Raw genomic sequence first — 17,393 nt, 5'->3', positions numbered from 1 at the left:
TGGGGAGCAGTATTCCAGATTGTGAGGTATTTGAGATGTTTGTGCATCTCTAGCCCATGAATCCAATGCAGTGTATGAGGCAGCATCTGAGGTCTCGGAGTTCTTTGGAAGTCTGTGTCCCCTGGCTTCAGTGCAGCCTCAGTTATGTGGGGTTTGTGCCTAGGTATGAGATTGCTGAGCTGTAGGGAGATGTATGTCCCAGGGTGTGAGGTCCCTGAGGTTTGGGGTCAATATCCAATGTATAAGGTCTATGAGCTGTTTGGAGGCTCATGCCCTAGGTGCCCTGAGGTCTCTGAGCTGTTGAGGATTCTGTCACCTGTGTGTGAGGTCTTTGAAATCTTTGGGTATGTGCCACAGCATGTGCAGTCTCTGAGCAAAACCAAAGGGCACTGGCTCACGTTCAGGTTGAGGGGTGATAAAAACAAGTACATATACTTGAAACACCATCTCATTGTTATCTGCTCTATACCCTGGCACGTATAGCTGCTCAATAAATATTTGCAGAAAAACCTTCCCCCAGCACACACAAACTTTTCTCTTTGAATGCAGTAGGCAGGCTTTGGGCTCAAAACTTTGAAGAGCAGGGAGGATCCAGCTAGAATTGTGTCTTATTTCTGTATCTATCTCCGCTGTATTTATTTCTCTGGTTTTTGTTTATGGCCAGTGATAATGGTTTGTCCATTTAAACAGCAATGGATTTAGTTTGCTTTTTCAGTGCATTATAAAATTTAAGTATAAAGCAAGCTTATTTTAGGTCAGGATGTTATGTAGACGACGGTGCAAGTGGTGCACTGTGGGGAGTGTTAGTCAAATGGCTGAGGTTGGAGGACTGCGTTCCTGGGCGCCCCCGGCTCCCAGCCTCTCACCTCCCCAACCCCCACCTACACAAGGTCTTCAATCCCCACACCTTGGTTTGTTCAGTCAATAATTTGTTTTATTGATGCCCATCCCAGGCTGGGTAGGGCTGAGGGATATACAAGAGAAGAATCAGATTCAGTCCATGCCTGAAGGTCAGTCTGGGGTGGGAGCACGGACACACAGACGGACATATAAACGGACACACAGATCTGGTGGCAGGGCACACAATGTCACGTAGGGACACTACGCACAGGTAGTCAGGGAAGGCTTCCTAGAGAAGACCTCACAGGGGAAGCAAGGGGTGAGGCAGCCATCAGAGCCTTCACCTTTTGTACATTTGTGGGCAGGTAACTTTTGAGACCAGTGGACCCAAGGTGAGCACAAAGGGCCAGGGCTGGGAGGCAGCAGAGGCTCCCCTCGCCTCACCACACCCTCGTGGGTAAGCCAGCCCCACCCCCATTCTTGGCCTGCGCTTTGCCTTCTGCCACATGGGCCCGTTCCTGGGATCCACCTCCATTGTTTCCAAGGCTTCCCTGAGACAATCCACATGGACCAGGTGCTCTGCCCAGTGCCTGGCACCTCATCAACGCCCCATCAATGCACATTTTGTCCTAAGTGCTATCTACAGCCTAGCCAGGTCTCAGTTCCAGCTCTGGGTACTCCCAGCAGTCGTCGCACCCCAGGTTTAGAGCTCCCAGCACCCTTTGAGCTCCTGAGAGCCCTGGGCACCTTCTATGTACTCCCAAAGGCAAAGCTCAGTCCCAGCCCACCTTAAGGGCTGGGAAAGTCTGGACTGCCTTTCACTGGCCAACAGGCCATGGGCATCCACTGTCCTTCCAGTGGCATGTGGGTGTCCACTTCTCAGACGCACAGCCCTGAAAAAGAGACCCTACAGCTCTTAGGCCAACACTAGGAGCATGCAAGCATAAGCAGGAACCAGCCTCAGACCCCAGCCTTGGAGACCCCCTTTCTTTCACTAGCACAACGTTTCTGTGGTAGGGGAGACAGTGGGCTGGGAACCCTGGGCTCTGGTATCAGCCTGTCCTGGGGCCGCTTCCCCACACCCTTGGGGTAGTGGGGAGAGGGCCTGCAACAGACCCCTCAAGCTCCAGGCAGAAGCAGGTGCAAAAACAAACGTCTTTCTATTCTGGGTCTGGGCTGGGGCTCAGCCCTTGGCCCTCCTTGCTAGGCGATGAAATCCCAACTGCAGAAAGTCCTGGTGCTGAAAAATCACTTCCGAAGGTGGGCAGGGGTAAGTGCAACCCACGGATGGGGCTGGGACAGGGAGAGGGAACTCCTGTAGTCTGTCCTCCCCATGGCCCCGCAGCGCCGAGCATGGGGCAGGTGGGGGCAGGCAGAGGCAGGCAGGAGGCCCTGGCAGTCGTTCCTCAACAGGAGGGCAGCAGTGGGTGGGTGGGGTACGCATATTTAGGCCCCCATGGTCAGTCTGGCCTCAGACTTCAAAGGGCTAGAAGAGGTATTTGCGGCAGGATTCAGTCCCACACTTGCATTCAATACGGACCCGCTTCTTGGGGGAGCCGGGGAGCCCGGCCAGGCCAAAGTTGGAGTCCATGCGGGTGCTCTCCATGTCCACGGGGTCCACTGTGGAGTCATAGCCGGGGGTGGGGGGGGTACTTGTTAGATAGAAGGCCTAGATGAAGTTGTCCCACTGCCCTTTTTACCACGGGACCCAGGGATCTTAGGGGATGGGAGCAGGTCTGAGGTCTGGGTCAGGAAGGGGTCATGGGGTTGGTGGTTTCAGGCAAGGGCCAGGGCTTAGCACTAGATGGGTGTTCAGGTATTAGGAAGATGGCCAGGGATTGGGGGTTCTTGGAGGAGGGGTGTCAGGGAGCTGTCAGGGGCAACCAAGAGGGTTGTGTCAGGCAGGGGTCAGGAATGGAGGGTCACCTGGGCATCCAGAGGGGCATCTGAACTCTCCTGCCAAAGATCCCCCCTCGAGTGTCTCAGAGGTGGCTAGTTGGTCAAGAAGGGGACTGGTTGGAGGCCACAAGGGTGTCCAGAGGCTTAGAATGAGGAAGGCCAAAGGGGGTTAGGAGTGGGGAGGGTTGGGGGACTGGGGAAATTCAGACAAGATTGGAGTCAGGAGGAGTGTCATAACTGTTGAGCCAAACATCCTCCCCCGGGAGCCCTGGGAGAAGGTGGCATGAGTGTATCAGAATTGGGGTCCAGTGGCTGGGAATTAAGGGACCCCCAAAGGGTAGGCAGGGGTCCAGGAGTCCAGATATGAGACTGGGAGTAAGAACATCTTAAAGTTCCTTGGGGAAGGGTCCTTGTGCCCCACGTCATCGTGTGTCCCTGCCCGCGGTCCCCTGCCACCCCCACCTTGCATGTTGTAATCGAAGGTAAGCTCCTCGCCTGCCCGGATGGTTCTTGTGGCAAAGAAAGCAATGCGGGGCAGCCGCTCATCAAGGTTGTCTATGAAGACGTTGTACACCTGGAGGTTGGGGTCACACTGGGCAAAAAAGAACAGTGGGAGGGTGAGGAGGGGCCCAGCCTGCTCCTCCCGACCCCCCGCCCGCCTTCGGGGTACCCACACTGTGGTTGACAAAATGAGAGATGTTGCCGTAATAGGCGGCGTCCACGGTGTACACATCCTCCACGTAGTCCAGGTCGAAGAGGTAGGTGGCGCCCTGGCGGTCGTAGATCTGGCCCCGCCGCTCTGCCTCCTCTGAGGTAATGATCTGAGGAGAAGGCCACAGGGGAGGGGAGGTTGGCCAAGAAGGTTCAGGAAAGCCAGCACAGCTCCCGACCCCCTAGCATGGCCCCCCTGGAGGAGAACAAGGGAGCAAGGAGGCACCCGCACCCTGCAGCTGGCTCAGCGGGGCTGGGCGGTGTGGACACATGCGAGGCAGTGACGCACAGGGTGTGTCAGCCCTTCTCAGCCCTCTGGAGGGCACTGGGAGTCTCAACGGTAGGCGGAGGGCGGCCACAAGGTCCAGGAGTGACAGACAGAGGTCCCCATAGTGAGATACCCATAGTAGGACATAGTGAGGGGACCCAGATCAAGGGTGAGAAAGAAGAAGACCCAGTACTCAACAGAGAGGGGTGGGGAGAGTGGGGGTGAGAGAGGCTGACTGATCCAGGGCGAGAGAGCCTGAGGCGCTGCAGGATCCAGCACTAGAGAACCGAGCCAGTGCAGGGCGGTGCAGACAGCAAAAGGAACATGGAGAGTAAGCTGAAGAGAGAGGCCTGGGAAAAGGGAGACTGAGTGAATGAGAAAGGGACTCAGAAGAGAGAGCTAGAGGCAGAGAGTTAGAAACAGACAGAATCTTAATGCAAAAGATCCAGGTCCAGAAAAAAGGCCCAAGACCCCAAGGAGTCTGAGATCACAAAAAAGAGACCAAGGCCAAAAACTCAGAGATGGAAGAGGAAAGAAAGGGGACCAGAGCACAGAGTAGAGCACCTCGCTCAGCCCTGACACCGCACACTGCCAACAACTGGTATTTAAGACAGCAGTAGGCATTTCCTCCTCCCCAGATGGGTCCCCATCTGTCCTAGTAACTGGACCATTATCCTAGCCCAGCCTGTCCTTGCCTCCCAAATGCTGGTGACGGATTCCTCACCCCAGCCCCTGCCACACTCCATCCCTCCTCTCCATCCCTCATGTCCCCTCTTCTGGGCCCATGCCTCTGGGTGAGGTCCCGCGGTAGCCAAGATTGCCCCCTCCTCAGCCTGGGTGCCCCTAGACCAGGGCCGGCCTCGTTCTCCACTCCCGGGTTTCTGCCCGGCCCTCAGACACAAGTGCCAGCACAGTACACAGCAGACACACAGCAGATGCCCATTATTTGTATCCTGCTTTCTAACTCGGAGACCTGACCTCTGTCCAGCAGTGGTTCTATAGGCAACTCAGGCACTCTCTTCTCGCCACACCCCTTATTCCTTCCTTCTCCCTTCATCAGAGACCCACTGCCCACCACCACCCTCCTGCCACACTGGGCATAAGCCCAAGACCCACCCGGGCCTCCTTCCTTGCTCATCCTCAAGCCAGCCAGTGACCTTGCTCTTCCTACTTCTGGTCTTGACCAGCCTCCGTTTTCTCTAGCCTCCTCCCTGCCTCCTCCACCATCACCTCCAGCCTCTGTTCCGTGCTGAATGCCAATCAACAACCCCCTTAGAAGACCAAAGCCTATCCCTCAGGCCGCACTGCTCACTGCCCCATACTCCAGCTCCATTCCGTGAGGAAACTGGCTCCCCCATACCCTCAATTTTTGTTTGTTCACTCATTCATTCAGTGGATTTTCATGAGGCCTACCCTGTGCCTGGTCCCAGTACTCAGGGGTTACAGTTGGGTGGGGGAGACACAGGAACCAGGCTTTGTCCTGGCCCTCAGGGGTCAATTTGGTGGGGAAGTCACAGGGACCAGGTCCAGTCTGGCCCTCGTGGGTCACAATCTGGTAACATAGATGGACTCAGACACCCACAGTGCTTAGAGTTTAAGGGGCAGTGGAAAAAAGATACACCATCAAAGCAAACTGCAGATCACACAAGGGCTTTGACCAGATTGAAAAGTGGGGACTCTCCTGAGGGACAAAACAGGAGCCACAGAAGCATTTTGAGGAAGAGTATATCAAGGTCAGTTTCCCTCCACCTCCCACATACTCTTCCTTGTGACATCAGCTCCCAAAGATGTCACTTCTCTGTGCAGCCTTCCTGAAGCTCCCAATCCCCACCCACCGCTGCCTTCAGAAGCCTGGGATCAAAGGACAGCCTCTCCTGGGCTCATGAGCATACTGGGTGGTGTCTGGGCCAGCTTTTCCCTTTGGGCCCCTCCCCAACCAGAGGGAATGCCCACCTCCTCCTCAGTCTCCATCTTCCTGCCTGTTCTGCCCCTACCTGCTCCCCCAGTCTCCCCAGGAGTGAGTCACACTGCAAACCCTGCAGGGCACAAACGGTTCCTTCTCTCTGTCTTCTTTTCATTCCCACTCTGTAAGGGGTGGTCCACCCTGAAAACCTGAGAACAAATCAGTCCATTTCCCTGCTCCCCAGCAATTCTCTGGAGTGACTGGGGAAGACAGATGGGCTAGAAGCTGGCAGCCGGGAAAGGGTTTTGATGGGAATGGGAACCAGAAGACTCAGAGTCCAGTTGCTGCTCTGCCCCGTCCCAGATATGGGATCCTGAATGTTCTCTTCCTGCCCCTGTTTCCTCAGCCAACCCCGCCCCCCCAAATCCAAAAAACAACACTCCACCAGGTTTGGCAGCACACCAGTTTTAGACATTTGGGCCTTTTTTACCCACTTTACTAGCTTGGTGACTGAGCACTTTACTATACCTCTCTGGGCCTCAGTTTTCTCATCTGTCGAATGGAGATGACAGTGACAATCATCCCAACCTGATAGGGGCTGTTGTCAAAATCCAACAAGATCAGAGATGTGAGAGGGATTTCTGTTTGTTTTTGTGTTAGGAGTGGTTATGAGTACCGTAGCTTGTCAAAATCTAACAGGCTCCCTGATTTTGTGCGCCCTTTCCCGAGAAAGGAAAAACTGCTGCTAATTAAATGATGATATGCCATCATTTAATTAAACTAAAGCGAGACTCACTTTCATTTCAGAGTTGTTAAAATATGAAGAAAGTGCATGTTTCAGAATTGATAACACAGGCTATGTTCTCTGCTGGGTGAGGGTGGAGATGTTCTGACAGAACGTGGAAGGGCAGCTCACGTGGAAGGACTGTCAGTGCAGAGATGGAGAGTGAACGGAGGTCCAGATTGGAGGAGGACAGTGTGGTGAACGGGTCGGGGATATGCCCTTGATAACACCCGGTAGGACAGCACCGCAGGGTCCCCAGAAACCGCCATGTTTACAGCGTGGAGGAGTAAGGACACTAAGGAAGAATGGTGGGAAAAGTATTGGGCCCAGGGGACCTTGGGGTGCCAGTGAGATGAAGACTCTTCCTCCTCCTTGCCTGTCAGGATTCTCCTGTGCTGTTGACAGCTCCTCCAAAGACTGTCAGTGCAGTGAAGCTAGGGATACCCACTGCTCTGGACTTCCTCTAGGACTGTTGACTCCTGTGGGTGTGGACACCTCATCCCCTGCACTGCTAACATAGCTCTGGGGTGTGACATCTCTTCCACACTGTCACTGTCCCTCTAAGGTCTGGACATCTCCACCAGAGTGTCAGGGCGCTGAGGGTGTGGACACTTCCTCCAGGCTGTCAGAGTCTCTTAGGTGTAGACCTGAGCTCCTTCAGACTGTCATTATCCCTCTGGAGTGAGGACACTTCACTTTCCTGAGTGTCAGGGCAGTGTGGGTGTGGACACTTCCTAAGTCAGACCGCCAGGGTCCTCTGGAGAGCCTGCTCTCTTCCTCAGGTCGTTCTGGGACATGGACACCTCTTCCTACAGATTGTCAGGACCCCCCCTTCTCTAGACTGTCAGGAACCCTCTGGGCTGTGGTCACCTCCTTCTTCCTCTAGACTGTCAGGTCCTTCAACATGTGGACATTTCCTCCACCCAACCACTGGGATTATCTGGGGTGTGGACATCTCCTTGTCCAGACTGTCAGGGTCCTCTGCAGTGTGGACTGCTCTGCTTCTAGACGGTCTCTGCCCCGCTCCCAGCCCCGGGGGCTATGACCCTCTCTACTTTACAGTTCCTCAGAGCAGCAGCCTCTCCTCTTCATCAGTGTTATCACTACAGTGTAGACATCCTCAGGTGTGCGTCCCTTAGGCCAATTCTGTCACTTCCCAGTCATGTCATACCCCTAAGAGACCCGCAGAAATACGGAGGTGTTTGGGGTTGTCATCGTGACAAGGCACACTCATGGATTTAAATGGTCAAGGTCCAGGGATGTTAAATGTTCCCCAATGCATGAGACGGTCCTACGTAACAAAGAACTGCCCCACTCCAAATGCCCACCACGTCCCATCTTAGAAGATGACACTTGCTGTTGCAGATACTTGCTAGTTATTCACCCAAATCCCTTTTTGTTTTCCACTTGGGCATATGGCTGAATCACACTTCATAGCTGCTTTGCACTGAGGTAAGGCCAGTGACTCGGTTCCAGCCAGTAGGTGCGGGCAGACATGATATGCACCGCGTCCAGGCCTGGCCTCTCAGAAATCTCCCCTTCTGCAACCCCCAGCCTACTTGCCAGGCAATGCTGAGGATCAGAGGCGACTCTAAGGCATGGCACAGGCACAAGAGGGAAAGAACCTAGGTGGCCACGCCGTCGTGTGGAAGGATACGACCCAAATGCCCACACTGGTAGAGCAAACGGACTTATAGCATGCAAAGCCATTAAGATGTGGGGCTCGTCTGGTCCAGCGGCTAGCCTGCTGGACACAGCCCGCCTTTCCCCAGTGTCCTGCGCGGCTAAAAGAGGAGGTAGCCAACCTCCCCAAGGCATGTCTATGTCCTACTCCAGACTGTGTTCCTTTTGTGCAGATAAGTAAAAGGTGCTCCTTCTGGGTAGACACAGCTTGGTGATAAGCTGGACCCTCGTGAAATGAGAAGAGGAAGTGCCTTTTCAGGTGACGCAATCCTGTGCAGACCACACGGCCTGTTAAAAGGAACGCTGCCTGGATTTCAGTTCCCGCTTTCCTCTTTGCTAGGTACCCTTATGAAGTCAACCCAGTCTGGAGGTATTTCAACGTGCCTTTACCAGCTTGGAATACTCGCCCCTGCCAGGATGTCCCTCTCACACTCAGGTTAACCCCCTCAACACCTTTCCCACAGGGAAAACAGGGAAGCTGCAGGCACACAGTGGGGAGAGCTGGGCGCGCACGGTGGGAACACACGTGGGGAGAGCTGCGCACAGCCCCGTCTCCCTACCTCTCCCACGTACTCCATGACGAAGCTGTTCTTGCGGATCTTCTCCAGAGTGCGGACACCCCAGCCACGTCCATCATCCGTGCGGAAGATGCAAAGGTCATAGCGGATGCCCTTCTGTACCACGCGGTTGGGGCAGTCATAGCCACAGCGGCAGCGGGAGTTGCACTCGTAGATGGGCAGCCCGGCTCGCAGGCGCACCTGGCCCTGGTCATTGTAGGCAAACTTGTGCAGCGACGCCCCAGGGCAACAGCCTCCAGCAGGTGCCCACAAACAGTCTTGGCACTCGCAGCCCACAGCCACCTGGTTGAGGGTGATGCCCTCACCGACACGGTACTCGTTGATGTACACGAAGGCCCGTGGGGGGCCATCCAGGTCCACCTCGTTCTCCACGGTGATGCGTCCCAGGTGGCTGCGCTTGGCGTTGAGCTCCTGCTCCCAGCGCCGGAGCGCCCGCCTCTGCTTGGCCTTCTGCACCAGGTAGTTGGCCAGGCTTGGGTCCAGGTGCCGGGGTGGCTTTGACCGGTGGTGCCGCCGGAGCAGCTCCCTTTCCAAGTCCTTGTGAAACTGCTTGAGAATGCGCACACACTTGAGATTCTGCCGTGGCTCCCAGGTGCTCTCTGAGTCTGGGTACCCACGCCATTTTACCAGGTAATACTCCTGTTCCTGGGGGGTGGGGTGGGGAGGGATGAGGTCACTGTAAGTGATAGACGAGACCCTTGGGCCAGCCCTCATGGGACTTCCATCCCAACGCCTGTGGACAACACCCAAACTGTTCCCCCCGTTTCCTGGAATGACTGTGCAGTGGTTAAAAAGCATGGGCTCTAGAGTGAGGCTCACTGGGTTCAAATCCCTCACTCCCGCTTACTATCTGTCTAAATCCCAACTTTTAATTTAATCTCCCAAACATATTCCCTCCTGCTAGCTGTTCAGTCCAGCTCTCCAAGTCATCCTTGACTCCTTTTTCTCACACTCCCCACATCCACTCTCAGGAGATCCTGTCAGCCCTGCCTTCAAGCTACATCCAGAATCCTACACTTCACACCTCTGTCACCGTCACCACCGTCATTGCTCACCTGGAGTGCAGCAGCCTCCTCACCTGTCCCCCTGCTTCCACCCTTGCCCCTACAGTCTGTTCTCCACACAGCAGCCAGAGGGATCTTTTCTTGCTGAGCGGCAGCTATAGGATAGAGTTTAACTACACAGATTCTACAACTAGACAAATCCTGAAACTGCCGCTCCCTAGCAGTGTAAACTTAGGCAGTTATTTAACCTTGCTGGGCCTGTTTCTTCATCTGTAAATAAGAAAAAAAAAGCTGACATTTTTCTAGCATTCGTTATGTAGCAGGTACTGTTCTAAGCAACTTACATGTATTAACTAATCTAACCCTCACAACTCTATATGAGATAGATACTACTAATTATACCCATTTTATAGATGAGGAAAATTAAGTACAGAGAATTTGGGTAAGTATCCCGGGGTTACAGAGCCAGGATCTGAACCCAAGCATGCTGGCTCCAGGCTGCTCTCTTAACCATCCTGCCATTACCTCCTCTGGCAACAATAACAGTTCCCATTTTACAATGTTGCTGGCAGGATTAAATGAGTTTCTGAAAGGAAGTGCCTGGCAGGCAAAGTGCTCATAACCATTAGCTGTCATTATCTCCACTACTGGGGTCAACATCTCAATCTTTGCAATTGGTTTGTATTCCTAGGGAGGTGGGAGGAGAGATTTATCTGGGGATTCATTCTGGCTCCTGCCCCTCTCGGAAAGCCACTTAGTTTTCCCACCTGTAAAATGGAGATGATAAGAGGGCCTACTAATCCTATTTTTTTCAGATCAGAGGAGAAAATTACTTTTGGAAACAGATGTGGGTAATTGGGGGTAAGGGGGCAGGAAGCCAGCTTCCTTGAGTCACCCCTGCCCCGGCCATGGTCACCCCAGACTCACGCGGATCTTTTTGTAATCGCACAGGTACTCGACTTCAAAGTCATAGAGATTCCTCTTGGAGATGCCAAGGGCAGGGCAGGAGAGTTTGGCCAGGCGGCACAGGTCCTGTAGCTGATTCCAAGAAGACTTGCAACACACACTGCAGCCTAGAACAAAGGGGGCCATGAAGGAACTATTGCTGGGCATCCTGGCAAGGCCAGGGGTCAAAGAGGACCCCAAATCTTCCCTGGGACTTCCAAAGGACTACCTCAGAGTCAGTGAAATTTAATCCACAGGCCTTCCCACAGGCCTTCCCAATGCTAAGACCCTTCTACAACAAAAATGTGCCACTCCCATCTCAATGCTCACTGTCCAAGGCTTTCCCTGGAGCAGCAGACTTCCAAGTGGGATCTGCTGCATGGATTGTCCTAAAGGAATCTATTCCCAGAGCTTCCAGCTCCCTCTATACCATTCCTTAAACTGCCTGCAAACCTGCCTGGAGTTCAAGACCTAATCATCCTTCTCCCCACTTTGCAAAAGAAAGAGAACAACCCCCTCCATCTCAGTAGGGTGCATTTCTCCAAGGTGTGTGGGTAGGGATGGGATTAAAACCTCCAGGGCACCAAACAAAGGCGTAACTAGAAAGACTGGTCCATAATCCTTTATCTGAAGCTCCCGGGGCCAGATGTTTTGGAATCCAAATTTCTTTTTTAGATTTTACAAGTGCAGTTCTAGGTATATCCCATACATTCCCTAACACACCCCTAGTGTGGTCAGGGCATCAAGACATAATCAAATACATTAATAGTTCTGTAGCAAAAGTCTGAATTTTCACAAACATAGAAGAAATAAAGCTGCAAGATAGTGGCACTGAACAGTCCCTCCATCTAGCCTAGTTTTACCACTGAATGATACCAAATTTAAGTTTTCAGGGCTTTTTGGATTTCAGAATTATGAATAAGAGATTGTGGAGTGGTATTAGATTACTGGAAGCTTCCCCAAATGGTTAGTGCAGGTGCCTTAAACCCACAAGGTATATTTTTTCACACTGCATTTTGATTTTCTCTGTCTCATCCACATTTCTGTGAAGGGTAAAGCTGGCCCAAAGGGGTGTGCTCTGAATTCAAGAACAGACAGAACAATATAGGTTAGTGACAGTAATTACTTTAAATATACCTGGAATGTTTTGGGGGGCTACCAAAAGTTTTCAGGACACACAGATTTTTTTACTTAAAAAGGCTTCTTTCGGTTCAAGACATATTCTTGATTACTGTGCTTTAGAAGCCATTTTATCAAATCATTTCACAAAACCCTTATTCCAAATATAGTCAGTCAGTCCTTATCCTATTTCATCTTTTAAAAATGTTTAATATTTTCTACCTTCCATTACAAAAACCAAACATTTAAACTCATGATGAAATACTCTAGATGTCAACCTACAAATGTACAAGAGCTTTGCAAAATTATTACGTGTGCATTTCCCCCCCTCCACTTAGGCAGGCCTAGTGGAGACTCGGCCTGTACCCACGCCTTCCTTTCCCTGTGATGCCTCTCCCTTTCAAATCCTTAACTTGCTTTTGAAGCCCCGCTAACGTGGTCCCAACTCACATCAGCTGCTGTCTCCGCACTGACCACAGATGGACTCTCCTACCCTCAGAGCTCCCCCTCACACCTGTGGAACCCATCCTCCCCGCAGCTTCCCTCACCCAGAGGGGCCCACCTTCCCCAACACACTGAGTCACCCCTCCTTCCCCGCGCATGGGGGAGTCCAGCTCTCCCATTAGGGAAGCCCCCTTCCCCTCTTCCTGGGCGAGCCCTCTCTGCCGCAAACCCCTCCCCCACCACGCTGCGAGGAGATACCCTCACCCAGAAGAGTCCCCCGTCCCCTAACTCTGAAAAGGAGGTCCGTCCCCTTCCCTCCCCTCCCCTTCCGGCGTCTCGCGTGGACACCAAGAGGGTAACGGTCACCGGCGACCAATTTTCCCGCGCGCGGGCGCGGCCTCCCAGACAAACCCGCGTGCGTGCGCGCGCCGTCCGGTCGCGACCTGCGGCGCGCGCGCCCCTCCCGTGTCCCCACTTAGCCCCTTGCCCGCCGCGTTCCGAGGCACGCGCCCCCTCCCCTCAGCCCCGCCCAGCCCCGCGCGCCAGGCCCGCGCGCCCCGAGCTCCAGCCTTTCGGCGCCGAGCTTCCGGCTCCCGACCCCGTGGCCTCGGACGCCGGGGCCCCGAGCCAGCGACGCCACCCCTCCAGCCCACCCGGCCCGGCCAGCGGGCCCGCGTCGCTGCCGCCACTGCTTCACCTTTTAAATTTTCCGCCATCTTTCCCCACGGCTAACTACATTCGGGCCTAACCGGCCTCGCGAGAGGAGAGCTCGCGCGGGCGTGGCCGAGAACGCGCAGCCTATTGGCCGCGCCGCGCCGCGAGCAGCGCCCGCGCGGACCAACCGGCGAGCCGTGACCGGATCCCTCCCCGCCTCCCGGCTCGGTCCAGAAGGCGGGTGCTCGCCGGCGCTTTCCCAGAGTGCGTCTGGGAGGCGGAGGCGGCGGCGGCGGCAGCTGAGGTTGCCGGAGGCCCTGCCCGTAAGCCGGTCTGTCTGTCACGCTGTCAGCCAATCACGTTGTCAGCCAGCTGCACTGGGGGATTCTCCGTCCTGTCAGACCCCCAATTACCGCCGTCAGTCCGTCACCACATTTTAACCCCAAGCAGGCCGTGACTCCCCAGGTGGATTACCTCCACATACAGCTTGCTCAGTCAGTCACCCGACTCAAATCAGACAATCACCACGACCACTGTCTCATCAGACCTCCGCCCCCCATTCACGCTGTCAGTCTGTCAATAGCAGCATCCATTCGTGCCCTCGGGCCAGCTGCGAGGCCCTCAAGGCAGACACACGGCTCTGACAACAGCTACGCTACTCGCTGCTCGTCAGCCAGCCTGTCATTCCCTTAGACTGTCCCTTCATAGCACCGACAGTCGGTCCAGCAGCCGGGCTCTCTATCTACCCTGGCTCTGGGAGTAGCTCCGAATCCTCTGGGGAGAATCATCTCACCACCGCCCAGGAAGCCACAGCCGGGTCCTCGGGCTGGCTGTGATTATGTCAGGACAGGCTGTCATTGTCAGCATCTAATGTAGCCCTGGCAGTCACGCTCTCCACTGTCAGTTGGTCACTCTGTAATTCCCCCAGGTTCCTCCTCATTCACACCATGATCAGGCACTTTATTCCCTCAGAGCACGTAGTCACAGCAGCTAAAGCCTCCAGGCAACCTGTCAGTCGTCAACAATCTGTCATTTCTCAGGCAAGGCATGCCCCCCATTGGTCGGTCAGTCAGCAGCCTCTGACCCCGGGGCCCTCTTGGGGCGGCTGTGATTCTATCCATGGACAGCCATGGGGTCAGGCAGCTATACTCATCTTTCAGTGGGTCAGCTGGTCTGTGACTCGTTCAGTCTGCCCCTCATATCAGTCAGCCAGGTAGCCATTCTCAGCATCCGACTGGCCACACAGTCTGTCAAGCATGCTGTGATTTGGTCAGGATAGACAGTCAGTCACCAGATACAGTTGCCTATCAGGCGGCCACAGATCTGTCCATCAGTCAGCCTGAAATTCCCTCAGGGTAGATCTCCTTTACACATCGCCAGACAGTGTAACATCCAGACAGCCCCTCGGGCTGGGTGTGATTCCTAACAAGTCAGCCATTTGCAACATCCTGCCACCGAGGCAGGCAGCAGCAGCGTGGATCATCAGTCAGCCAGCCTGTAAGTCCCTCAGGAGGCTGCCCATCTTTTGCACCATCAGGTCACCAGCCCCAGCCTGTCCCAGGCGGGCTGTAATTCAGTTCGATTTTCAGTAGCTCACAGTGTCAGGAAACTGCACTGTCATTTCCTCAAATTGCCCCTCTCCCTGTCAGTCCATGAGTTATGTAGTCAACCAAACGGTTATACAGTTAACCAAACGGTTATTCTGTGCCTGCCAGTCCACCTGTGCACCGGTTGGATAAATGGCTGGTCAGGCTGAGGTTCCATTAGTCCCTGCTTGCCGTGAGTGGAACAGTTAACAGTGAAGTCCCACCATAGATTCCCCTTCCCTCCCTTATTCCTTCTAGAACAGAGTCCGATGCTGGTCCTCACATGCCCCCAGTCTCCCCCAGCAGGCAGGACCCTCCCAATCCCAGGAGTCCAGGAGGCTTGTCCAACCCACGAAAGTGGTTTAAGGCATGACCTCTTTCTGCCTGAATCTAGGGGAAAATGTAGAGGTTTATGGGTATTGGGAAGCATCCCTTGGTCTTCCCCAAACAGTACAGTGTAGTGGGTAAAGGCTTGGATTCTAGAGCCCAAGTACCTGGGTTCAATCCCAGCTCCACCATTTACTAAAGTATGTGACCTTAGGCAGTTTCTGCATCTGTAAAACCTCGGATGAATGACCTTGGGTGGGCATCTCCTACTCATCTAGAAAATGAATCTTTCTGGGGCTTCCCTGGTGGCGCAGTGGTTAAGAATCCGCCTGCCAGTGCAGAGGACACAGGTTCGAGCCCTGGTCCGGGAAGATCCCACATGCCGTGGAGCAACTAAACCTGTGCCCCACAACTACTGAGCCTGCACTCTGGAGCCCGCGAGCCACAACTACTGAGCCCACGTGCCACAACTACTGAAGCCCACGTGCCTAGAGCCTGTGCTCCGCAACAAGAGAAGCCACTGCAATGAGAAGCCTGTGCACCGCAATGAAGAGAGTAGCCCCTGCTCGCCGCAACTAGAGAAAGCCCGCGCACAGCAACGAAGACCCAACCCAGTCAAAAATAAAATAAATACAATAAACAAATTTATAAAACAAAAGAAAATGAATCTTTCTGGACTAGCACCTTTTCAAGAGACCTCAAAGTAAGAGGCTACCCTGTTATTACTGTGTCCTACTCCCAGCCACTCGTCTGTTCATTCAGAATTAATTTAGTGCCTAGCTGTGTATACTGCATCTCCCAGTGTGAGGCCAATACAAGGTTTTATCCATTCCAAGCTGCACAAGTTTGACCTGCTTTTAATGTAAACCTCACATGGACTGTACCACACATACAGAAAGCTCATAGACCATGGGTGACCCATGTCATGAGTTTCACAAGTGAACATACATGTGGAGCCAGAATGCAGGTTAAGGAACAACATCACCAGCCAGGGCTCCAGAAGCATTTAATTTTTTAACATCTCTGGAATCAGGCTGTGTCTTACAAGCGCTGATGGGGCATAATTTAATTGGCAGTACTTTTTTGTCTTTCTTAGCGATACATAGAATAACGATGCATTTTGTAATCAATGGTGACTCAAGATCAGGGACACCCAGTAATAACAATAGTAACAACAGCAGTAGCAGCATTTGATGCTTATAGATGCCTACAAGGAGGCAGGAACCTTGCAGACACCATCTACTTTAATTTTTATCTTCATTTTAAAGACTGAGGAAACTGAGTCCCAGGGAGGTCAAGCAACTCACCCACAGTCAACTCTTTTACCACAGGTCTGTGCTTGCTCTAGCCTGTGCTCCTGGGGCTTCAGAGGTTGTGTGATGTAAGGTCTTTTCCAGGACAAAGCCTGCCCAAGGGGTTACAGAACTCTGGGTTTGGCGAGGGGAGGTGGGGGAGAAGTGATATGATAGGCCCTTCCTAGACTCAGTGCTCGCCACGGGAACCGACCAGGGTTGGGTGGGTAGTGGAGTAGGGGATGAAGAGTAATGAAAGAATTAAAGGGAACCTGAGGCTCCCCCCTTCTCCAGCTTCCACGGCTGTGGGAGAATTCTTAAGGGGCAAAGCCAGCTCCACTCCCCACACCTCTGCCCTCCCCTAAACCCTCAAGCTGCCCTTGGATGGTTCAGAAATTCTTCCACTAGTCTTGCAGATGGAAGAAATCTGCCCTCTTTGAATTCCTCCTCACCTTTATCTTCCTCCCCGCTTTCTTCTTCCTCTAAAGGTAGGAAATCTGAGATCTTGAATCCACCAGGTTTCAGAAATGGGAGGGAGTAGCCACCTCTATTCTAGGCTTTGATGTACAAGAGTTTCTAATTACTCCTTTGGAAACAGCTTTAAACACCACGGACAGTTTTGAGTTGTGCTTTTTTTTTTCCTGGAGAGAAAGTTCTAGAGGACGAGGGTGACCCAGTGGGATCCCAGTTGGAAAAGGTTACATATGGTTGCCTCCATTGTATAGATGAGGAAACTGAGGCTCAGAGGTGAGGCATCTTGCCCGGGTTCTAGAGCAGATCTATCTGATTATTAAGTTTTTGCTTCTTCCATTGCCATTGGCCAGGACTTGGTTTGCACTGGGAACTGGGCAGAACCAAATTTTAAAATTGAGAGGGAGATCCTGCCCATCAGGATCGTAGTGTGTGAGTTGTGTGCATGGAGAATGGGGAAGTCTGACCATCGAGTACTCTCTTGATCTAATATTATGTTGATTGAACTTTTAAAAAAAAATAAGTAAGTGATTGAACAAATAACTCTCTCACACATTCACCACACTCAGCCTCACACCAAGCTTTTTCCCACCTCAGGGTCTTTGCACTGGCTGTTTCCTCTGCCTGGAATGCCCTTCTCCTCAAATATTCACATGGTTGATTCCTCTCTCTTTAGATCCAGAATAACGGTCACCTCCTCCAAGTGGCTTTCCTTGAACATTCCATCTTAATGTCACTTCTCCTCAGCACATCATAGCACTTATCATGATCTATGACTATCTTTTTAAAAAATTAATTAATTTTATTTTTTGGCTGTGTTGGGTCTTTGTTGCTGCACGCAGGCTTTCTCTTGTTGGGGCGAGTGGGGGCTACTCTTCGTTGCCA

The 17,393-nt window shown here is 53.1% G+C and overlaps 1 protein-coding gene across 2 annotated transcripts; it reads right to left on the bottom strand.

Annotated features, from left to right (window-relative positions):
- Positions 1-474: 474 nt before the first annotated feature.
- Positions 475-12,899, bottom strand: SUV39H1 (SUV39H1 histone lysine methyltransferase; the record flags this gene model as incomplete). 2 transcript variants are annotated; one of them, XM_079910540.1, is made up of 6 exons in its annotated part: positions 475-2,460; positions 3,202-3,331; positions 3,414-3,560; positions 8,649-9,311; positions 10,598-10,743; positions 12,876-12,899. In XM_079910540.1, the coding sequence occupies 6 exons, from the start codon at positions 12,892-12,894 to the stop codon at positions 2,327-2,329; spliced, it is 1,239 nt and encodes a 412-aa protein (XP_079766666.1). In that variant the 3' UTR covers positions 475-2,326. The 2 variants fall into 2 exon arrangements, with proteins under 2 accessions (XP_079766666.1, XP_079766665.1); XM_079910539.1 differs by lacking the exon at positions 12,876-12,899 and having other exon boundaries at positions 10,598-10,783.
- Between the last annotated feature and the right edge of the window lie 4,494 nt (positions 12,900-17,393).

Source organism: Stenella coeruleoalba (genome assembly GCF_951394435.1).
Source record: "Stenella coeruleoalba genome assembly, chromosome: X".
Lineage (NCBI taxonomy): Eukaryota > Metazoa > Chordata > Mammalia > Artiodactyla > Delphinidae > Stenella > Stenella coeruleoalba.
The sequence above is the reverse complement of the archived record's forward strand: the minus strand, read 5'-3'. Positions and strand labels throughout refer to the sequence as shown.